At 61.5% G+C, this 22740-nt stretch overlaps 2 protein-coding genes across 6 annotated transcripts; one reads left to right on the top strand and one right to left on the bottom strand.

Moving 5' to 3' along the window:
- Positions 1–89: 89 nt before the first annotated feature.
- On the bottom strand, positions 90–3791 carry TMEM221 (transmembrane protein 221). Its single transcript, XM_042836339.1, has 3 exons — positions 3493–3791; positions 1003–1088; positions 90–730 (listed from the first exon to the last, which is right to left on the bottom strand). The coding sequence occupies exons 1-3, from the start codon at positions 3789–3791 to the stop codon at positions 213–215; spliced, it is 903 nt and encodes a 300-aa protein (XP_042692273.1). The 3' UTR covers positions 90–212.
- A 3131-nt stretch (positions 3792–6922) lies between these two features.
- MEF2B (myocyte enhancer factor 2B) lies at positions 6923–17258 on the top strand. 5 transcript variants are annotated; one of them, XM_042836338.1, is made up of 9 exons: positions 6923–7010; positions 12424–12503; positions 12654–12857; positions 12925–13053; positions 13142–13307; positions 14158–14273; positions 14749–14836; positions 14924–15020; positions 15542–17258. In XM_042836338.1, exons 2-9 carry the CDS (start codon positions 12450–12452, stop codon positions 15858–15860), a joined length of 1173 nt encoding a protein of 390 aa, XP_042692272.1. In that variant the 5' UTR covers positions 6923–7010; positions 12424–12449; the 3' UTR covers positions 15861–17258. The 5 variants fall into 5 exon arrangements, with proteins under 5 accessions (XP_042692272.1, XP_042692271.1, XP_042692268.1 ...); XM_042836337.1 differs by having other exon boundaries at positions 14725–14836; positions 14927–15020; XM_042836334.1 differs by having other exon boundaries at positions 14725–14836.
- Positions 17259–22740: the final 5482 nt, after the last annotated feature.

Raw genomic sequence — 22740 nt, 5'->3', positions numbered from 1 at the left:
CCTTCTCAGCAAAGAAAACCTGTGGCTGTGGCTGCACAGGCCCATGCAGCATCCTCAGAGCAGGAGGGCAGAGGGTGGAAAATCAGCCATCCCGACCTCATGAGGGATCGCTGACACTTGGGCTGTGACGTGACCTATATTAAGCTCTAAACAGAGATGCAGATCTTGGCTATGGCTCCTGCAGTTCTGCTGTGATGAGATGGACATTCCACTCACACCAGGGTCGAGTCCTTGCCCGAGGCTCCAGGTTTGCGTGCCAGCACATTCCTCATCTCCTGGGTGACGCCGTTCCAGGGCTTGCCCTGTGCCTGCAGCAAGGCTGACTCTGCTGACAGCGTCCTGTGCGTGCGGGGCAGGTGGTAGCTCTCCTTCTCAGAGTGTGCCCCAGGGCTGCCCGAGGAGGTGAGATTGCTGCTGGCCGGAGAGCCCAGCTGAGATTTGCGCTCCAGGAAGGGAGAGAAGGAGAATTCCCGATGGATCTCAGGCCGGGGCCGGGGCACAGGGATGCTCTTGTTGTTCAGATTGCTGCCGGGAGTTTCGCTGTGCTGGGCAGAGTCGTTCTCATACAGAGTGTGAGAGATCTCGGAGTGGCTGCGGCGTGACAGCTGGGAGGCGCGGACCAGGGCGTGCGTCACCGTCACCAACAGCACGATGATGCCAGAGGAGAGGATGCAGGCGCTGGCGATGCCAGCCTCGAGTTCAAACAGCAGCAGCATGTAGATGGCAAGAGCTGGAAGGGGGAGTGCAGCACACCGTGAGGAACCAGATGGATTCAAGCGATGCATCTGACCTGCAAAGTTCAGGCCAGAGCTGCCCCGTGGGGGCTGCTCATCAAGAGAAGAAAGTTCACGCTGCGGCTGATGCTATTCGCAAAGCAAACCTGATGCTTTGGTGGAAATGCAGCAGCTCACAAGCAATCAGCATCTAGAGAGAGGCCGGGGCTGGGCACAGTCCCTGCCTTCCCCCCGCAGCAGGCTGTGTTTGTGGGCAGTGAGCACTTACCTGTCAGATAGACTGAGACCCCGCAGCAGAACAAGCCGATGGCCGCGTGGCGAACTGTCCGGCTGTCCAGGAGGAACCAGTCTGCCCTGCAAAACGGGACAGAAACACTTTGCTGAGATGGGGCTGCGTTGTTTCCTGGCCCCTGCTGAGGAACTGAAATGCTGCTTTTGCATGGAGAAGTTCAGGGTTGAGTCTTTCCTCTGTGCTGCACAGCTCTGCATGATCTGTTCCCGCTCTGGAAAAAGGATTTTGAGATGCCTGATTCTGGCTGTGCTTTGGAAAGCAGGTAGGGCAGACAAGAGAGATTCAGGCTGCTCAGGGCTCTCTGCAGGTGATTTGTCCTGTTCAGCAAACCTTGTAGAGCAAGCAAGGAACAAAAGTGAGGCCTCATGCCCATCTCCCCCTTAAAGAAAGAGTGAAAAGCAAAGTGCTGGTGCACTAAATTTAGCAAGGCCAGGTTGTCTTTGCAGCCTCGGGAGTGGATTTCTTTGCTCAGCTCAGATTGCGAGCCCTTTGTCTGGAGGGGGGGGGCGTTGTTTGAATCGTTCCTAAACCACAGGAGAAGAACAGCTCGTTTCCTGCAGGGCCCTCCTTTCAGGGGCGCACAGAGCATCACGGATTCTGCAGCACCTCCAGAAGCCCTGGGGCCCATTGGAAGGACACGGGACCTGCAGCTCAGCATGACACGACTGTCCCGGCAGGACCAGCCCTCACGTTGCACTTCCGCGGCAGCCGGCTCCCTCCACCCCATGGGACAAATGCAGCAGCCAAGGGACGCTGCGCCCTGTCCCCATTTCCTCCCCGAGTCCCCCAGCACGATGCCCTCCTCCTGGGCTTGCTGCAGCCTGGAGCCGTTAATGGAGCCTGAACCCGCTGCCCGGCGAGGAAGAGCAGCCGCTTTGTTTTCTTAATTACCTGAGTCGGGAGGGATTAGCGGGGAGGAGAAGGACTTTGTTTGGAGCTGGCTCGGACTATTGAGCGCAGCGCTGAGAAGCGGAGCGGTAATTCAGTGTGACAGCCCCAACGTGGGAAAGGTCCCTGGGACGTGAGCTGGTCCCCTAATGAAACCAGCGGCCGGTGGGGCCACGGAGAGATGGCAGCAAACGGCATCACAGGGAGAAGGGCTGCATCCCAGCACCTCCTGCCCCAGGCTGCCTCTCTTCCTCCCAAAACACAGCGTAACCCTCAGCTCACAGCTGGGAAAACGAGGCGCTGCCTGACCCATCCCAGGCAGAGGGATGTGGAGCTGGGACTCCCGACCTGCTCCTTGCAAGCTCCCTGCTGCCAAAGCCTTGCACTGCCAGCAGCAAAGCCAAAAGCAGCCTCTCACCGCATGGGGACACAGGAGAAGAGCACAGAAGCATCATATAAAGTCAAATTGTTTGGGAACAGCTTTGGGAGGGTTGCTCCAACCCAGCCGTGGAGCAGGTTGCCGCCCTCACACTGTGTCTGTGTGACCTCCATCGCTGCTGCTCAGTGCTCAGCCTGCCTCAACCCTGAGGCTTCCACACAAGAATTGCACAACCTGGAAAATGAGCATTTTCCAGCCCAAATGAATACAAAATCTCAAACAAATTCACAGCCAATGGGTGGATTTTCCACTGTAAGCAAGGTTTACTCTGGGAATCTTCACTAATGAGCACGTGGAGATGCAGCATCACTTGGAAGCCAGCAGGTGAGACTTGCTGGAGCTGCTGCACGAAATGTGAGACACTCAAAGTTTTGCCAGATCCTGTTGTTTCCTCTAAGCTGAGCTGTGACTTGCTCACAACGGTCCCAAAACGGCCCTGCAGGAACCACCGTGGGAGCCACATGAAGGGACCGACTTCCAATGAGCTGCATTTCACTGCCATCATTTGCACGCTGCTTTTATTTTTGGTTCACCCAGGAGCCACCGACCAAAGCCAGGTCATGGTTGAGGAAGCAGATTGGAACTAATTGCATTGGAAACAGTTCTGCAAGTGTAAACGTGCTGGTAATGATTAAGTCAGCACACGTCTGCTGGTCACCAAACGTGGGTCTGTGGTCACCTGGCGGTCACCACTGTGGCAAGGGACAAACATGGGTGGCTCCAGGTGCAGACACAGCACGAGGGCTGGGATCACCCAGGAATGCTCTTGGGTAACTCCATAGGGTGCAGCAGCTGTGAGCTCATCAGTGCAGTCACTACTTGCAGCTAATGAAGGAAGCAAATTTACAGCCCCGGGGTGGATCAGCCAGAGGTAACCCCGCTTCATGGGAGGGCACAGCAGGGAGGAATTTGGGCTGTCACTGCCCAGCGTTCACCCAAACCCAGAGCGGTCCAACCCTTGCAGTCCCCTCTGCTCGCCTTCCACAGGGAGGGGCCAATATCGCGGGGGGAAAGAGGAGTGGCGAGGACCCCTCCGAGCTCCCTCTGCATCCCTGGGGGTCCAGAGCACCCCGGTGCCCCCCACACCTTCCAGTCCCCGGTGCTCCCCCCCGCCCCACCGCGGTGCCCCCCGCTCTCACCGCTCGGGCCCGGGCTGCCCCCGGCACAGCTCCGTGCTGAAGTAGCCGTGGAGGAGGCAGAGGAGGAGGCAGCTCACGTTGAGCACGAGGCAGAGCGCGGCCAGCACGGCCGACACCGGCAGCAAAACGGCGGCCGCGGATTCCGGCAGCGCTCCTCGAGCGGCACCGGGACCGCTTCCGAGAGCGGTCCGACCCGCCGGCAGCTGGAAGATGAGGCTGGAAGCGAGCAGGGCCATGGCGGCGGACAGCGTGCCGAAGAGCAGGAGCACCGTCAGGGTCCGCTGCGGGTAGGAGGGCATGGCGGGGCCGGCACCGAGAACCGGAGGGCGCTGGGCAGGGCCGGAGAAGCCGCGCGCACCTCCGCTTCGACCCGGGATCGAGCGCTGAACCCCGGGAGCGCCGCTTTCCTCCGCGCAGCGCTGCCCAGACGGGGCGGTCCTGCCCGTCCTGTCCCCGGACCTCCCCACCACGACCGGACCCCCCCGCCCCGGGCAACGCGGAGCGGCTCCGCCCGCGTCCCACCCAGGGATCGGAGGGTGGAGGAAAGGGGCAGGAACGGGGTGGGGGCTCCGGGGACAGACGCGAGGACAGATGGACAGGTGGGGGCTGGCCGTACCCCACCGGTACCCCACAGGTCCCCCCCCCGCCTGCCCCTTTCCCAGTCAGCTCCTGGAAATCCCTACCGGCCGTGAGCCACCCCGCTGCTCCGCGTCGAGGAAGGGGACGTCGGCCCCGGGGAGGTGCGTTTGACTTCAGCTGCTGCGTAAATTGGGAGTGAACGGCCGAAACGCGTCCCCGTGAGGCTGAGAAAGGACCGCCGGAACTCGGGGCCGGCCCAACTTTCCCGTGCTTTATAAATATCCTGGGAAGCAGAAGCTCCTCTTCCCCTGGGAATGGCTGGGAATTGCCCTTCGCAACACAATCCCTCGGGGGGAGAGGGGGGGGGTGATAGCACTGAGCAACCCCCCCCAACCCCATTCAGCACACCCATCAATTTGGAAAAATTCACTCTGCAGATCCCCTTTTATTTTGGGAATGCACTCAGGAACAGAGGGGAAACTGAGGCAGAGGTTCCCTACTCAAACCCTCAGCCCCCAGAGCAGCCGTTTCCCACCTGTATGGGATAAGGGCAACATCAGGGCTGTGCCTTTCCGTGCACATCCCATGCACTGTGCCAGGGCCACGATGAGGACACGGATGGGAGATGCCTCCAGTTCCTTCCAGCCCGGTGTCATCAGCGTTTGGGCCCATGCCCAGCCCAGCTGTGGGATCCGGGATGGGCGACCTTTCCATCAGAGCCGCCTGTCCCGCGTGGGTGGTTCCTGCTGGCACCCTCTGCTCCGGAGCCACGCGGGACATGGGGCTATTTTGAACGCTGGCGTTGTTGGCCTTGGCAGGCAGTGATGGTTTGGCTCTCTGCTCATTTCCAGCCCCGCTTGCATTTTTGGCTGTGGGGGATGGAGGTCCCCAAGCCCGCATCCCTGGCATTTGGCTCAGGGTCCCCAAATCAGCCCCCAGTGCCAGTGCCCCTATCACCTCTGAGTGGCTGCATCACTTGGGGCTCAGCTCAGGTCCCCCCAAATCCCTGGATTTGGGGGCAGGAAGGGCCTCCAGAGGGAGCTCAAAGCTTTTGAGCCTCAAGCTTGCTGGCAGCAGCCAACCAGAGCCTGGACAACCCCTGTGCACCCCCTGACCCCAGGGACAGTCCCACACTCAAAGAAGGGGCTCAGCTGGAAGCAGCCCTAGGCCAAGCCAAGCCCCAGGAGACCACAAGGTGAAGGAAGGGTCAGGGAGGTCTGATGCTCTGAGCAATCAAGAGGCCACCTCGTGTGTCCCTGCCCTGCAGCCGGGGCAGAAGGAGACAGCTGGGGACAGCTGGACACGTTGGTGCAGGATGCTGCTCTCCTGATGCGCCTGCACTCCTGCTCTCCCTCCCACCTCCTCTCCAGGATCAATTAAGATTATGAGCAGGGCTAATTAACAGTCTGCTAATTGCACTCTGAAGCCCTCTATAACTCGTGAGCTTTAAATGCAGCTCTGAGAAAGATGTCGTGTCCTTTCCGCCTGCACAAACCCCACAGAAAGTCTGATCCAGGGAGCCACTTCCCTCCAGCCCCACAGCTCAGGGACTGGGGCCGGCATGGCAGGGTGCAAGGACACGTCCCCTCCTGGGGAGCTCATTTCCATCCAGTTCTTTCCCACCTGCTGCCTGGGCACGTGAATTCAGGGTTGCATCAGTTCCGTGCTATAAACACAGCTGCTCCCAATGGGACGAGCAGCTCCCGGGCAGGCAGTGCCCTCCTCGCTGGGGCTGATCTGAGGGTTTGGATGCACAGTCCCAACACATCAGTGTCCCCCAAACCCGGGACTGCCCACTGCCCACTGGTGACTGCATTGTCACCACATGATGCAGCAGCATCTCACTTTTGCTCTGCACCCTCACCAGTTTGGAGTTGCAGCATCCACAAACACGTGCATTCTCCTCTCCCTGCTCGAGGTGGCCCCACTGCACGCCGTGTGCCCGCGCTGGTGACAGTGCCAGGAAATCACAGCTGGGCTCTCCATGTCACCAGGGCCTGACCCCCCCCTGCACTGAGTGGGAACGGTGGCTGTGGGGTTTGCAGTGTGCACTGCACTGCGCTTTGCTTTGCTCAAAGGCCTCAGGGTGCACATCGAGGTTCCTCTCAGCTCAGCTCTCAGCTCTCAGTACCCAGAGCTTCCTTGCCACCTCCCTCATGTTATGTCACTGTGGTTCACCGGCCCCCGCTTCGGTTTCCACGACCGCTCGCTGCAGGGCGGCCTCATGATGAGCGAATGGTCCCTGAGCTGAGCAAAGGCTCCGGCTGCTCTGCATGCTGTAGCACCGAGGGGAGCCCTCGCAGGGTGAAACGTGTAGGAAACAGAAACGTTTGTAATCAGAAGAGATCAAAAAAGAGATTGTTGCTGTTTAGCTGCAGAGCTTCCGAGCAGATGAGGTTTCTTTGTGACACGGGGGGCCGGGGTGCGGGCACTCCCAACCCTTCTAACCCTGTGCCCTCAGCCTGCTCCCTTCAGTGAGGACAGGACCACCCCCGGGACCCCCGTAGCTCTCAGATTCGCACCGACTCGCGCTCCAAACCCCCATAACCTCACCTTTATCGCATCCCCCCCATGGCTGCACCCCCCAGCGCCCCAAGCCCTGACCCCATCCTCGGGGCACAGCTCGCGCCCTTAGCCCCTCCCCTTTCCCTGAAATGGGCGTGGTTTGCAAACCGGCCCCGCCGCAGCAGCCAATGGCGAGCGAGCCCGGCAGCACTATGCAAATTTATCGGCGCGGGGGGGCGGGGCTATGCAAATGTTTCCGTGCGGCTGGAGCAGGCAGCGGGCAGCGCACGGCTCCCGGGAGCGCACCGGCACCGGACCGGCACCGGGACCCGACGGCGGCGGGGCCGCACCGGGCCGGGCCGGTTCCGCTGCAGCGCCAGGCACCCGCGGCCGTGCCGGTGGAGACTTACCAAGGAGAAGGAGCCGGTGTCCAGGTGAGTGTCCCGGGCGGAGAGATGGGGTCCCGTGCGCACGGGGGCTCCGAGCTGCCCCTACCCCCCGGTGGGGAACACGGGATCGGCCGCTGAGCCGGTGGCTGGCACCGGGGTGCGTGAGGGGGAGATCGGGCAGCGCTCCCCCAGCCCCGCGCCTCGGCGGGACCCTTCGGTGCCGGCTGCCCCGCCGCGGCCGCCCCGTCGGTGCGCACGGGCCGGGGGAGGGGGGCACCGTCTGGTGCGGGGTGCGGGGCGGTGCGGTGCGGCCGGGACGGCGCCCTGCGGGCTGCCCTGAGCACGGCGGAGCCTCGGCCCCCGCCCCGCCGTCTAGGGATGGCGGGCTATAAAAAGCCTGTGGTTTGCGCCGCGCTCCGGCCGGTTATTTTTACTCGTGTCTGCGCGCAGAGGAACGCCTGGGTTTAACCCAAAAGTGCAGCCTGGCGGGCAGCCGCTCTGCCCGGCACTACGGATGCCTCCCCCGGGTCCCAGGCCTTTGGGTGGTGGGGCTGAACCCGCTGTGCTGTGGGGAAACTGAGGCACGGCACAGCCCAGCTCGGAACAGACAGCCCAACCTGGGCTTGATCTCCCCATGGCTTTGCTGGGATCATGTGCTGGTCTGGCACTGAACTGGAGCTTGGTTACTTTATTGCTCCTGAGCGGAGATGTGTCCCATCCACGGCTCTGTCCTGTCCACATGTGGCACTTCCAGTGTGTCCCTCTCACATAAGCATCTCCATCACTTCAGGGACAGCAGGGTGCATCCCCTTCCAAGCCCTCTGCCTGCTGCAGCCGACTGCCAGCAAGTCCCCATCCCTGGGGCTTCACTCTTTTAATGAGGGAAAGTTTCCCAGAGCTGTTGGGATGGAGTTTTGCAGGTGATGAATTAAGGTGACAGTCAGCAGGTGAGCTGTAAGGCAGTGATGGGCCGAGCGCCATCAATCCATGTGCATCCTCTGGCAGGTGGGCAGCTGCCCTGCTGGGAAGGGAGCATGGCTGAGCAGAGCAGGGAGCCAACTGCTGGCCTTGCCCCGTGTTCCTAACTGCAAGCTGGACAAGTCATGCAGGCCAGGGGAAAACCTGTGCAGCTCAGGATGTGGGATCTGGGATGTAGATGCAGGGCCTTGGCTTGATTTTAGGATTTGATTTTAGGTCAGACTCACTAAGCCACGACGGGGTGATGTGAGCCCAGGAGCGGGGCGAGGATTGCTCTGTTTAAGACCCTTGAATTTCACTCCTCTTCACAGCAGGCTGCCAGGAGCAAACCAGGTTTGTGCAGCACACACGAGGGTGGGCTCAGCCATCACCATCTCATGGCTGCCCCAGCAAGCCGTCCAGCAGCAAGCAGACATCATTTCCCATACTGACACTCAGTTGTAGCACGGGGTGACCCAGCTCTGCAGCAACAGCGTGCTCCTGCTGCGGGCAGCACCACCAGCACCGAGCAGAAAGGGTGGCCTGGATCCCAGAGGGGGTTTGGATGCCTATCTGCCTTCCCAAAGAGAAGAGCTGCCTCAGTGTGGGGGTCATTGCCATCCTTCCTCGTTCCACACAGTCATTTCAGAACCAAACAGCCTCCACCCAGTGCTGCACCTCGCTCAGTGGGGCCGGGCGCTGCTGGGACTTTCGCTCTGCGTCACCCCAGTGAGGCCACATCCCCCAGCCCCAGCCTGGATGTGGCTCTGGAGGGATGCAGGGCAGTGCCATTGCCCAGCCTGGTGCTGCAGCAGCAGGCAGAAGCATGAATTCTAATTGCCCCCAGGGATTTTTCTGCACGGTGACGGGGCGATGCTCGACATGGCTGCGTTTTGAGGCTCTATTGATTGTGTGCTTGTATGTGAGATAGGGAAGAAGCTGTTGGGACCCCTTGTCCCCACACCCCTGTGCCCCCAGGTGCCCCCCTGTCCCCCGGGCTCTCCTTCCCAGCAGGCTCCTCCTGCTTTCCCGTTCTGGTTCCTGCTGGTTGGTTGTTTAACCAACCTATAAAAAGCAGAAAGCCCCATCACCCCTCTGCAGAAACGCTGCTCAACGTTGCTGTTTCCCCGTGCCAGCCTCAGGGTGGCACTGAGCCCCAACGCCACCCATCCTCACGGAGCAGGGCCACGTCCCCAGCACAAAGCAGGGCAGCTCCCACCACATGGATGCATCCTGAGGTCTGTCCGTGTGTCTGTCTGCAGCCACTGCTCCTCTGAGCCTGCTGCCCTCCTGGCCTGGAGGTGCCACAGCTCCTGGCCAAGCCCACGTTACATCCCAGGCAAAGATGCAGTAGAAACTTTCTGATCCACTTTGATCAATATTTTTCTCCAACTGTTTGGAAGCAGCCAAATGCAGGCAGCGTTTGCTGCTTGCCTTCTTCCCCCTCACCCTCAGCTCTCTGCCTCCAGATAGGCAACGAAATCCTCATCTTTTTTACCACTTTTTCATTTTTCCTCCGGTTTCTACATCGATGTCACGCTGTCCCATTGTGGGGTGGGAAAATGAAATGCTGAGGAGTTCAGAAAGGCCACATCCAGCCCTGACGAGCAGGATCTGTATGTCCCTTCCTTGTGCTTGGCTGGGGACGACTCCAGCCCCAGGGATTGAATCCCCTGTGACCACCCTTCCCTTCTCTCACTGCATCCCTGCTTTGGGCACAGGACATGGCTGCAGAGCTGCACGCTGGGCTGGAGATGGGGGAAATTTGTCCAGCTTGCTGCACTCAGTGTTTCTGGTGTCAGTAGTGATCAAGAAGGACGTAATAGGGCAAAAGACCTGGCGTGCTGTGTGTGCCACCCAGTGCACACCAGGACCAAACCAGCACAGCCAAACCCCACAGCCACCACTGGCTTTTGCTGCTGCACATAGAAAAACCTGCCAAAAAACACACCGCTCCCAGGGTCCGCTTTGCAGCTAATTAAGAGAGCAGCTCAGAAGTCTGCACGCTCCGCCGTGGTGCGAGTGACCCCCAAAAGATGCACAGGAAACGGGGGAGTTAATTATAAACCTCGCTGCAGCCAGAAGGCTGGGGCAGCACCACGGTGGCTGCTGGGCCGTGGGTCCTGGAGGGGCACCGGTGATGTTGGGGGCACGGCTCCATGGTGCTGGGGGAAACGGGTTGGGTGCGTGCGAGAGAGCAGGGCCTGAGCTAAAGATACCTGTGTGTGGGAGGCAGTTTGGGGCCGGCGGGACGCCAGGAGCGCAGCAGCTTCTGTTGAAGCGAAGGTGGAGGACGGCAGCGGGCTCCTCTCCCGGCTTGGCACAGGGTGAGAGCCATCGAGGTTGGGTTTGAGGGTCTGAGAGCTCTGCTGGGTTTTGCTGGGAGCCCCCAAAGCCGTTTCCTTTCCCACGTCCCTGTCGCTCCCTCCTGGGGTGATGCTGTCCCTGTGGCACGCCGTGCTGCTCCCTTGCTGCCATCCTCGGATGTGGCAAAGCGCCGTGCTAATCGCCTGCAGCCGGAGCGCTGCTTATCGCCTTATCACAGCAATTAAAATCCAAAGCATGAGCTCCCCCCTCCCTCCACGGCTTTTAATACCTGCAGGGGGGCAGGAGGAGCTGTGCCGCACTGCGGTGTCTGAACCCCTCACCTCTGGGCAACAGCACATCCCTGCCTTGTGCCAAATATCAGGACCTGCAGGGCCGAGGCGATGCCCCAGGAGGAGCAGAGCTGCCCTAACGAGGAGCTCAAAGAGGCGGCTGATGAAACCACCCCACTAATTGCACGAGGCCACGCCAGCAGCACTGAGGATGGGGATGGGGAGAGGGTGATCAGAAGAGGGTGATCAGCTCACTCTGAGCTTCCTTCCCACCTGCAGTCAAAGCTGGATGACGGGGGGCTGCAGGAGTGTGGGGACACGGCAGCATCCCAGGGGCCTTCGGTAGCACTCAGCTCCCCGCTGCACGCAACCTTTGTCCCCCCAGCACCTTTGAGCTCTCACTGCGTGGCCTCTCCTCCCCACCGAGGTTTGCAAGCCTTTAAAAATAGCCCCTCAGGGTGCAGCCGTGCGCTCGCAGGGATGCGGTGGGCCAAGGCCGGGCTGCGAGCAGAGCCCTGTGGGAACAGCTCGTGTTTCTGCACCCTGATCACATACAGCTGGTGGGACCGAGGGTGGGGTGGGCAGGTGGGAGCTGAGCCCTGCAGGAGATGCGCTGTGCTGTGCTGCAGGTGGGGATGGGTCCGGCCGTGTGCATCCTTGGGAAACCTCCACGGTGCCACTGGGGAACCGCTGGCTTTTCCTGGCAGAGTTTGTTCCCTATGGGGCCGGGGTGGTCGCGTCACCCCCCTGTACCTTCGCACCCTGCGTGGGCCCGGGGACACGGGGTGGCAGCGGGGCCGTGGGAACAGCAGCGCAATTTCCTTCCATAAATTAAAATTAGTTTTGATCAGCTAAATATAGCAGCTGAGCAAGATGGTAAATGGCAACGTGCTCGAGAGAAGGAAGCGGGCCGGGCTGGGGAACTGGGGAGCGAAGGGTTGGTGCTTCCCCTACCCGCACCCTGATCCCTGCAGTGGGGGCTCGCGTGGGGACATGGGGACCATCATCCCATAGAGAGCCCCAGCCCTGTGGTCAGCTCTTGTCCTGTGGCCGTGGGTTTGGGGGACACTGGGGACAGCACCGGTGCCAGGGCTGCACCCAATTTGGGGTGAGTGCGAGCATCCCGCTGGGAACGCCTTGCTGCCACCCCTGGCACCGAGTGCCCCAATCCCAGAGGGGTTTGGGGTGATGGGAGCTGAGGGGCAGCAAGAGGAGCTGCGCCCTCATCCCAGCAGCAGCTCACGTGGCACTGGGAGGTGGGTGGTTTTGCTTTGCTGTCTCCTCATACAGCCACTTCCTGACCTGTGAACGGCTGAGGTCAAATTTAGTCTGCTCGCATTCAAAAAAAAAAAACCCCAAAACACACTATATTGTATTAAAAAAAAAAAAACAAAAAAAACAAAAGACACAAAACCCTGCACCTAAAAATGTCCTTTTTGTCTTATGGAGGACCCTCCCTGCAGCCAACCCGGCCTCTTTTGTAACCCCCCTCCCCATCAGCCCCCATCCGCTGGTAAAAACCCCCGTGGGGACGAGCACAGGGCGCAGCTTTGGGATGCTGAGGCTGCTCTGTGCGCCCTGCAGCACTCCAGGGACCGCGGGGAGGTGGCACGGGGCTGCGGGGCCGTGGGGCTGCCATGGGGTGGGGGGCGATGGAGCCGTCTGAGCAGAGCGCAGGGGGCTTTTCCCCTTTACCCCAGCAAAGTTTTCCATTTTGGGGGGTATTTTTTCAGTTTTCGAAACTTTGCAGAAAAAAAAAATAATCAGGGAACGCTGCTGGGACCGAAACTTCTTCCAAAAAGCTTTTTTTTTTTTTTCAGCAGAGTGAATTTTTGGCCTCTGGAACAGTGAGGAAGGTGGGGAGCACGCAGTGAGTGCTCAGGGCTTCTCTCTGTCTCTTTCAGCCTCTCCTTGAGCCGAGGAAGCAAAAATGGGCCGGAAAAAAATCCAGATCAGCCGAATACTGGATCAACGGAACCGACAGGTGGGGAACGGGAAGGGATGAGGAGCCACGAGGATGGGAAGGGACCTGCGGGTGCTCCGGAGCACGGAGGGGTTTGGGTGCTGGGGGAAACGGAGCACGATGGGGCTGTGGTGGTGGGTTTGGGGCAGCGCCGTGTCCCCTTCCCCATAGGTGACCTTCACCAAGCGGAAATTCGGGCTGATGAAGAAGGCGTATGAGCTGAGCGTGCTGTGCGACTGCGAGATCGCCCTCATCATCTTCAACAGCACCAACCGCCTCTTCCAGTACGCCAGCACCGACATGGACAAAGTGCTGCTCAAATACACGGAGTACAGCGAACCCCACGAGAGCCGCACCAACTCTGACATCCTCGAGGTAGAGGCGGGGGCTGCGGGGGGGCCGGGCAGGGCGGGGGTCCCGCTCATCACCCCGCTCCCCGCAGACGCTGAAGCGCAAAGGGTTGGGGCTGGAGAGCCACGAGCTGGAGCTGGAAGAGGGGCTGGATCCTGGTGAGAAGCTGCGACAGCTGAACGAGGGCATGGACCTGACGGTGGCACGGCCCCGCTTCTACGTGAGTCACTGCTGCAGCCCAGCACAGGGGTACAGGGTGTGTGTTTCCATCCCAATCCCAGAGTCCAGCCCTCTGCTTCACCCCACAGAGCCCGGTGCCGCTGCCCGAGGTTCCCTACGGCAGCTCCCCGCCCAGCAGCAGTGATGGAGCCCTGGGCAGTGCCAGCAGCTCCCCACAGAGCCAGGGCCGCCCTCCCACCTTCAAACCCACAGCACCGAAGCCGTCGGGACGCTCACCGGGACCGATGCCCCCAGGTTGGTCCACACTGCTGGGCTGCAGGTTGGTGGCACCGCAGTGAGGACAAGGTCCTGCTGATGGAGTCCTCTCAGGGATTTTCCAGGCCGGATGCCACATGCAAAGCTCCTCTCATAGCATCTCCCAGGGGTTTACCAGGAACGGGGCCGGGGTGGCTGCGTGGGCAGGGAGCGCAGCCCCAGCTGCAGAAATGCCACCGGCTGCTGCCTCCCTCCAGCTGCTTCCTGCACTGCTGAGTCACTGCCACGGGGCACCCAGGTGGCCCCACACGATCTGTACCCGCTGCATCTGAGCTGGGTTCGGGGGGCACTCCATGTGCCATGGGATGAGTGCTGCCGAATGAGCCCTGGGGCCGGGCGGCAAAAAAGCAGCTGGAAAAAAATGATGCTGGGGTTGGAGCAGTGGAAATCCCCCCGCTGGGTGGGAGGGGGCACAGGGGTGGCTTTGGCGCTGGGTGGTTTGGCTGCAAGCAGGTTGAGCCGTGGTGCTCCAGATGCGGGATGCTCAGCTCGGCCGGGGCGGTGGCATTGCCACAGGATTTCCCTGCGGGGCACCAAGCTCAGCCTCCCCACAGTGGGGTCTGGCTGGAGAGGTTTGCACCCCACTGGTCTCTGGGGCCGGATCCGGCTGCCGCCTTCGTTTCCGCTTGCAGCACGCGGCCGTGGCCACAGCCCAGGTGCAACCAGGGCAGGAAGTGGCTTCGCAGGAGCGCGGCACCGAGCACGCACACATGGGCGCCCACCAGGGACGAGGACACTGAGGCCACCAACCACAACCTCGGGACCCCCGAGGACAAGAGCTCTCAGGGTTTCACCTCCCTGAGTGCCAGCCTCCTGTCCATCTCTCCAGGTATTGGTTACCCCCTGTTCCCTGCTGGCAGCCTGAACCGAGCCTTGGCAACCAAGACCCCACCGCCGCTGTACCTGGGAGCCGATGGGCAGCGCCGGAGTGGCAGCGGTGCAGCAGTGAGTGACACGGGGTGACCCCAGTCCTGTGACACCTGAGGCTGACACGTGGGGACAGTGCTGCCGGGGGAGAACTCAGCCCCAGAGTGGCCTCACAGGTGCAAGACCACAAATCTGCAGCTGTCAGCAGGATGCTTGGTGCCATTGTCCCCCCTGGGTCCCCTTCCCAGCAGTGGCACAATGGAGGAGGGCAGTGAGGGGTCCCCTGCTTCCACCCACCCTCAGCTCTCTGCAGCCGGATGCTTCCCAGCAAGGCACCCGTGTGTGTGGATATTCCCATTCCAAATCCAGAGAGGAGCTCCTCCAATCTGCTCCCTCCTCCTTTTCCTCATCCAACATCAGGGCATTGCTGGGGGGCATGGGAAGGGGTTGTGGATAAAGAGGAGGCATCACAGCTCCCATGGAGGTTTGGAGCACAGTGCCTGACCAGGGGCACCCTCGTGTTCCACAGCGGCCGCTGTACTCTGGTCTGCAGACCTTGAGCCCAGTGCTCGCCTCGGGCAGCGCCGGCATCTCCAGCCACAGCCTTACTGGTTTCCCCTTCCTCACCCCGGCACAAGCAGGTAAGTCCTGACCTCACACCCTTGAATGTTTGGGGGGCTCCAACCACAGCCTCTCAGCTCCTGCTCGCTTTCCACCCCCCTGCTCAGCAGATTTCGGGGCTGGCGAGGCCCCACCTCCTCCTGGCTTCCTGCAGCCTGGCCCTCCAGCTCCATGGCAGCCCCCGCGGGACATGGCAGCACTGGGGTAAGGACTGCAATCAGGCTGGGGACGGGAGACAGCAGGGGATAGGGTCTGGCATGGGGATGAGGGACAAAGTGAATGCAAATTAGGGTTGAACCCAACATTTGGATGCTCAAAGCACAGCCCTGCACCATCCGGCTTCACCCCGAACTGGGGTGCATGGGGATGCCCCTGGGAACCCCCCAACCCGCCACATCCCAGCCGGTCCCAGAGCCTATTTAAAGATGGATTTCCCCCAGGGACCTGGTTCCTGCATCCCCCGCTGTCGCACACCAGGCTCCCAGCAGCGGTGCCAGCATGTGAGTGGGTGGCAGCCTGGGAAGAGGGAGCTGGGCTGGGGATGTTGTGACCCCCTCAGCTGCACTTGGGGACAAGGAATTGAATGGAGCTGGAACGTGAGATGGGTTGGGTGGATCACAGCCCTTCTTGAGGGGAATGGGGGCACACAAATGGCCTCTTCCTATCCCATGCCCTCAGGAATGCTGCATGAAGCGAGCTATCCTTACCCTCCCTTCTCCCCCCAGGGCCAGCAGCAGAATCGTCCCCACCGAGGACCTGGCCCCCGGCAGCTCCCCGCAGCCCCACACCATCAGCATCAAGTCAGAGCGGGTGTCCCCAGGTCTCGGCTGCCCTTCAGGCACCCCACAGCCCTCCCCGGGCAGCCTGACCTCCCTGAGCGAAGCCCCCCGAGGCGCTGCAGACCTCCAGCCACGAGATGATTACACCAAGGGCTACCCCTACCCCCTGCCCCCCCCCCGGCCGCTGGTGGAGGAGCAGAGGGCCACTGCCAGCATCCCGGTCCCCGCGAGGCGGGTGCAGGCTGAGGATGGGTGGCAGAGATAGCGAGGCTGCGGGGTGCAGGGGAGGCAGCCCCCAGCTTTCAACCCCAACCTCAGACCCCCAAGAAGTCCCCGAGCTCTGGGGCTTCCCAAGGGGTCCCGTCCCCATGCAGCTGCCAGCAGAGCCCCCTCCCCAACCCGGACACCGTCGCATCCCCCTGCAGCTCTGCCCCCAGCCCCTCTCCTGCAGGGCACGGCGAGGCCAAAACCCCCCCAGGAGAGGTGCAACGTCCAGTGCCGGACACTGTGTGACTGTGTCCGTCCTTCTGTCCCTGCGTGTCCCCACCGAGTGGGAGTGCCTGGGAAGTGCCACGGGGTGGCAGCAGGACTGAGAGCAGCAGCAGCACCGATGGCAGCGGGCCCCATCCTGCAACGACCAGGGCGGGGGGAACAGCCGGGGCAGCGGCCCCGGAACTCTTTTTTTTTTTTTAATTTATTGCATTCGCACCAATAAAGAGCTGGGGGTGTCGGGGTGCCTGGTCTGAGCTGCTTGGGTTGGGATGTGCAGCCCTGCTCGGTGTGCCTAACGAGGTGGCAGGTCGTTAACGTTCCCAAAGGGAAAGCTCGGCACTTCTGTTTCCTGTGTCCCCTCGCGGCCCAGAGCCACTTCCCCCAGGGTCACCAACGTGCAGATGTGGGTGAAAACCATGTCACCCCACTTTGACCACATCTCTGTGTCCTGGAGCTGAGCCAGGGACCCCAAAAAGATGCTGGTGTAGTTCTCATGCTGCAGGGAGATGTGGGTGCACAGAGCATTCCCACTGATGGAAGGAAGGAAAGCCCCTCCTGCACCCCAGCATCGATGGGGACACTTTTTGGTGACACTTGCCCAGCTCAGGGCTGGGTTTTGCTGCTTCCCGTGCAGGGGGACATCGTGTGGGCACTGCTGTGTGTTGGGTACGGCCACAGCCAGCAGGGGAGAGGGTGAGCACTGCAGGTTTACGAGGGCAGGAGGTGCAGTTCCTCCAGCACTGCTTGGGGACTGCAGCATCGCAGCGGTGCAGGGATGGGGCCTCTCTGCTCAGCAGCACTGAGCTCAGCTCGTGGGGGGATTACAGGGAGCCGAGCCCCGAGATTAAAACACAGCAGGGAGATTAATCCTGGGGAGAGTTTTTCCCATTTAATAGAGCCCAGCAAGTGGTATAAATACCAGTCCGGATTAGGGGCTGCTGCATCACCAGTGCAGAGCCCCCCGCCCCAGGTTGAGCCCAGCTTTGGTTGATGCCTCAGCCAATGGGAATGGGAAGTTGTCACCTCAAATTTGGGGTCTGGATGGCAGAGGTGACTGCAGCCCAGGTGTCCTCGGGGAGTGGGTTTGGTCCCCTCTGTGTCCCCAGGCCAGGAGGGAGATTGCAAATGCAGAGAGGAGCTGAGACACCCGCGGAAAATGTGGGGGCTGGGGTAAGAGACACTGATTGAATAGCAATGACTGCATGATTTATGGTTTGCATTATTGCATGCTTCATTTGAATATATGCTAATAAGGCTTTTCTCCTCGTTTTGTTTGTAAGATTTAGATTTGCTATGGCAACCCGCTGGCATGGAAGGAACGCCAGGAAATGTCAGGGCGAGGTGAGCCCTGGGGAGGGGCTGGGGCTGCTGAGGGGGGAGGAACCACATCACACCATGGGGACACGGGAACGGCCACGGGACCGGAGGGCAGCGGTGAGAGACTGGGAGCGAGCAGAGCTGCATCCCCCTGCTGCCTGCAGGTCCAGTAATGTCCTATTATGACAGGTCCTAAATGGGGTGGGGGGGGTTTGCCGGGGTGCCGTCAGCCCGCTTTGGTTTTGTGGGGAGGCCTTTCTCACCCTCTGTCCCCACTCCAGCCCCCATGCCCCTGCCCATCTCCCTTTGCTGCGACCCCCCCAGAGCTGTGGGGTGCCACTGAGCCCAAAGATCACACCGAGGAACCTGCAGCTTTTTGGAAGGGGACAATGCTGGGATGGCACTGGGAAGAGACGAAGCATCGCTCTGCATTCCCCACCCACCCATCCTGCGTGGCCTTGATCCTCCAGGATCTGGGCCGCCTTTGTGGCTCTGCATTCCTTCCAAGCTGGGGAGCCACTCCATTAAAATCCTTTACCTGCAGGCCCAGCGTGGCCAGTGGATGTGCTGCTCCAGGAGGGTGCTGTGCTCCGGTTCTGGGGGCTGCAGAGATGGTGAGGCTTTGTCCCCCGCCCTGCGCTGTCCCATCTCCATCCAGGCAGCAGCTGCAGAGGGGCAGAGCTCCGTGTGCCCAAATCGAGTGGCTGTGGACCTTGCAGCCCCGGGGTCTGTTTGCTGGAGAAGAAACAGGCTGTCTGGTTTTGGGGTCCCCGTCCCACAGTGGTGTGGGAGCAGCTCCATGGGACTGGATCACAGACCAGAGGGACAGGGGCTCATTCTCTGTCTTCCTTGGTCGTGGTGATACTGGGGGTGGAAGGATTGTCTCCTGTCGGATCCCTATGGCCTCGTAGGAACTCGGAGCAGCACCAGGAGGGCTCTGGGGCTGAGCACTGCGTGTCCCCGCAGCCACCCGATGGGACAGACCGGAACCCCTGTCCGTTTCACGCCCTTTAATAGAGATGGTTCGAGCCCCGGGCAAGGACGAGGGGCTGGGATCCCGCAGCACGGTGCTGTGCGGCCCCTCCTCGCTTCCCGTCTCAACAAACCGGGGCCGAACTGAGCACCGGGAAGGGAGTTGTTGGCGAGCCCCCTCCTCCCCGCGTCGGTGCATCCTCCCCCGAACACCCTCTCGGTTGTTTTGCACAAACCCTGAAATATTCATGGCACTGCGCCGAGTGTCTCTTAATGAATTTTTCATCAAAACCTTATCAGGGAGCCAAAATACATCGCTCCACCACCCCAAACTCCAGCCGAAATCGAGGGGGTACCGGGCCCGCAGGTACCGTGCCGCTGAAGGAGTCGGGCCCGGCCCGAGGGCGGCGGCACCGGGAGCTTTGGGCAGAGCCGCACCGCGCCGTCGGGTCTGGAGGCAGAGACACGGCTTGGGGTCCCCCGACGGGAAGGCCCGGCCCTGCTTCGTGCTGCCCCACATCGGGCCGCCCTGGCCCTGCACGGTCCCGTCCTGAAGGGTCGGGCGGTGGGGAACCGGGACAGCGCACCCCGCCTGGCCGCAGCCCCGCCGGGAGAAATATTCGTTGAGGGGGAAATAGAGAAGCTCAGCGCGTATGGGGGCAGCACGGAGCGGGCCCCGATCCGCACTAGATTTGGGGCTGCACATCCCGACGGGCCCGGCCCCGCTCCCCTCTCGGTGCCGTGAGGGTTTTGTTCCCCCCCCAACCCCCGACACCCCCGGGACACCTTTGGGAGCACGGCCCGGTTGGACGCTGCGCGGAGCCGCCGTTGCAGGCAGAGATTTTTAAAGCTCTCCGAAAATCCCGATGGGCAGAAGCGGGGTGGCCCTGCGCTTCGGAGCTCTGAGCTGCGGACACCCGATGAAGGGTTTCCTCAAATCTTATTTAACTGTATTTTTTTTAATTAAAGATTTGTCGATTTCGCCTTTATTTCCACGGACGGCCGAGTCATCCGGTACCGGCTGCAAAGCGGGGTGCGAGCGCAGCGGGGGCACAGAGCTGACCCTCCCCCGCCCCTCTCCTCCTACTGCTGCAGCTCCTTTTTGGGGGGAGGGAGGCAGGATCCCCCCGCGCCCCCCATTCCTGCCCCGGCCCCGCGGGGTTCCCCGAGCTCTCCCGGTCCCGCGGGGCGCGGAGCGGGGCAGGCGTGAGGAGGGGGGGGGGCTCAGCCTCCTTCTGTCCCTACGGGGCCGCATCGGTAGGCTCAGCATCATCGGTACGATTTTTTTACATATATAAAATCCCCGTTATTTTTAGGTTCCGCTCGCAGAGCCGCCCCCCGCGTTCCCAAACCCCGTGCATTCCCACCAGCGCAGGGCTAACCTATCCCGCTCCCGACGTGAGGACGTCATGCCTTACGTAGTAAAATATGGAGAAAGAGGAAAAAAAAAAAAAAAAAGGCAGCGCATTTTCCCTCCTCTCTCTCTCTCTCTCGCTCTCTCTCTCCCCCATCTCCATTTCCAAAAGGGACAAAATGGATGTTGGGGTTGGAATCCTCTCCCCAGGGCCCGGCCGAACTGCTCGGGCTGCCCGGGGCCCTGCACGCTGGAGCCGCGGGCAGACGTCTCTGTTTAACCCCACGTACAGACAACGTGATCGCGGGGGCTCCGCTTCCCGCAGCCCTTCTCCTGGCGGTCCGCTCCGGGAGCCGCAGCTCCGCACCGGGTGGATGTCGCCGGGCTCCGGTTCGCGCCCGCTGCAGGGGCCGCGTCCCCCCCCGTCCCCGCCCCGGAGGTGTCCCGGCGGCGAGCCTGCCGCTAAGTCCTTAAGGATGCGGATGTGCGGAGGGAGGTAAATACCCCCCCACTCCCCTATCGCTCCCTGCCCCGCTGCGAAATCCCCGGGGCGGCCTCAGAGACACGGGAACAAGGGGGACAGGGGGACACGAGACGGGGGGACACGGGGACAGGGCGCTGCGGGACCGAGAGCCGCCCGCCCCCTCCCCGCTTCTTCCAACTTGAAGGAAGTCTGCCAGGGGAACCCCGTGCCCCCCGACCTGGGCCTTTTTTATTATTATTATTTTTATTATTTTTTTCGGGGGGGGTTGGGGTCTTTTTTTTGCTTTTTTTCCCCCGGCTTAGAGGCTGCGGTCCCGCCAGTCCGGTGTGCGAGAGTCGAGATGGGGGTGAAGGCGCGAGGGAGGGGGGGGGGGGACGAGGCGTGGAAAGCTGCCCTCCCTCCGGCTCCCGCAGCGCCGGGAACAATGGCCACGGGCTCCGTGGGGACAATGCCCGGCGGAGCGGAGCTGCTTGGGTTGCAGGACACGTCCACCACCGCCTCGGCCACCCCGGGCCCCGCTCCCCCGGGGCTGTGGGAAAACGCGTGGCTGGTGGGGGGGGTGGCACCAAACTTGGGGAAAGTCCCCCCTCGGGGCCCGCCCCGCCCCATCCCGGCTTTTGGGGCCGAGCCCGTCCCGGTTTGTGCCGCCAACACCGCCGAGGGCACCGGTGGGGCTCAACAGGTCGGTACCGGGCAGCCCAGGTGCCCGGCCCTCCGCTCGCTCTCGTCTCCCTTTTTCTCCACCCTCCTCCAACTCCCCCCCCCCCCCCCCACCCCCCCCCCCGACCCCCCCCCCCCCGGCGGGCCTGCCCCCCTCCCCGAGCCCCCCTCATTATTTCTGTTATCACAAGGCAGCCTCCGTGCCCAAACGCCGGCATGTGCGAGGCAAACAGAGCGCGATTGTTCGGAGCCTGGGAACGCGCGGAGGGGGCGCGGAGGGGGCGCGGGGGCCGCCGCCCGCCGCCCCCCGCCCGGGCCGCTCAGACGCGATTGTGATGGAAATCGCCTTCCCGCATGCTGTTGAACTTGATGTTGACTCCTTTTCTTTGGGGCTCCACGTCTCCCCGGCCACTTGTTTGTGGGAAAATTTTCTCTCGGGCTCCAGTGTGAAATTAATTAATCAGGGCCTCGAGATGGCAATGGGACACAAAAGGGGACAGCCGGGGGAAACTCCGGCAAACTCACAAAAGCCACCCGGGGTTTATAGCCCCGGGCTGCCCGGACGGCGCTGCCCTGCCCGCCGCCCGAGGTAAGGGGCTGTCGGAGCGCGGTTGCGACGTCCGCAGCAATTTCGGGGGCTTCGGGGAAGGGCAGTGGGGCCGGGGGGGTCGGAGCAGCGCCGGGCGGTGGTTGGGGTACCCCGGAGCAGTGCCTGAAGGCGGTCCGCGCTGTGAGCGTAGACGGCGGGGAAACCCCGACCAGAAGGGCCGGGACTGAATCGGGCTTCTATCGGAAGAAGGAAAAACATCCGTACATCTATTTTTTGTTGTTTCCTATCAAAAGAAAAGTAAGCGGGCTGCTGTCGTGCTGAAGTGCCCGGCTCTGACCCAGCGATCACCGCGGGGATTTCCGCGCTCCGTTGTTACCCGATCGCGGAAATCTCCGCGGCCGCGGGGAAAGCGCTCAGAAGCCGCGTGAGATCCCGCGGTGCTGCGCGTTCCTCCGACGGGCTCAGGAGTGCCGCGAGGATAAACAGAAAATCAGATTTTCTTTCTTTTCTTCTTTCCTTCATTTCTATTTTTTTTTTTTTTTTTAAAGCACTTTCCGGAGCTCAATATTATTGCTTTTAGAGAGACAGATCCGTGCAAAGCGTTCAGGGCTTAAGGGAAATATTTCCGCACGGGAGCAGGCCAAAATGACGAGCGTCAAATAGCCTCGCAGTCTTTGTTGCCACCACGTCTTCGGGTGACAGCGGCTGCAGAAGCAAAACCTCTTCGAGCCGCTGTTACATCCGTAGTTCCCGCACACATCGATATCAGCGGCCGATCGGGGAGCGTTGGGCCGGAGCTCCGGGCTCCCCGTTCCTGGGGTCCGTCCCCATCACCCCCCCGGCGGCAGTGCGGCCTCAATTGATCCGCGAAGCGACGTGCGGTGAACGAGTCGTTGTGTTTTTAAATGCAAATAATTCCCAGCGACAACAGCGGAATAAAAAAAAAAAAAAAAAAAAAAAAAAGGGGGCGGGAAAAGAAAAAGGAAAAATATATATATATATTTCTGAGGAAAAAAAAAAAAAACACAAATAAAGGGAAGAAAACCAAGTGAAAATCCGTTTCTGAGGGGCGCGGGTCGGGAGGGGAGCGGCGGCTGCTGACGGTTCCACGGAGCCGCGCAGCTTCGGTGCCCGCGGTGCGGGGGGAGCGGGCGCGGGGGGCGGTGCGGTGCCCGGTGCCCCCGGGGCTGCAGGCCCTGCGCTGCCGCTGCTCGGCACGGACGGCAGACGGAGGGCGGACAGACAGACAGACGCGGGGCTGCGCGTATCTCTGCGGCGGCGGAGGCCGCGTCCCGGCACAGCCGTTTCGGGGCACG

The sequence above is a fragment of the Centrocercus urophasianus genome, unplaced genomic scaffold (assembly GCF_019232065.1).
Source record: "Centrocercus urophasianus isolate 14NV4802_14NV808 unplaced genomic scaffold, USGS_Curo_1.0 seq_590, whole genome shotgun sequence".
NCBI classification, from domain to species: Eukaryota; Metazoa; Chordata; class Aves; order Galliformes; family Phasianidae; genus Centrocercus; species Centrocercus urophasianus.
Note: the sequence above shows the minus strand (reverse complement) of the source record. Positions and strands in the feature narration are given on the sequence as shown.

Bases quoted from the DNA above. Each gene is read 5' to 3' on its own strand.
- TMEM221 (XM_042836339.1), bottom strand. From the start codon at position 3,791: ATGCCCTCCTACCCGCAGCGGACCCTGACGGTGCTCCTGCTCTTCGGC. The intron at 1,089-3,492 runs GTGAGAGCGGGG...CCCGTTTTGCAG, and splicing joins GGGCAGCCCGGGCCCGAGCG to GGCAGACTGGTTCCTCCTGG. The intron at 731-1,002 runs GTAAGTGCTCAC...TCCCCCTTCCAG, and splicing joins GGTCTCAGTCTATCTGACAG to CTCTTGCCATCTACATGCTG.
- MEF2B (XM_042836334.1), top strand. From the start codon at position 12,450: ATGGGCCGGAAAAAAATCCAGATCAGCCGAATACTGGATCAACGGAAC. The intron at 13,054-13,141 runs GTGAGTCACTGC...TTCACCCCACAG, and splicing joins TGGCACGGCCCCGCTTCTAC to AGCCCGGTGCCGCTGCCCGA. The intron at 13,308-14,157 runs GTTGGTCCACAC...CCATCTCTCCAG, and splicing joins ACCGGGACCGATGCCCCCAG to GTATTGGTTACCCCCTGTTC.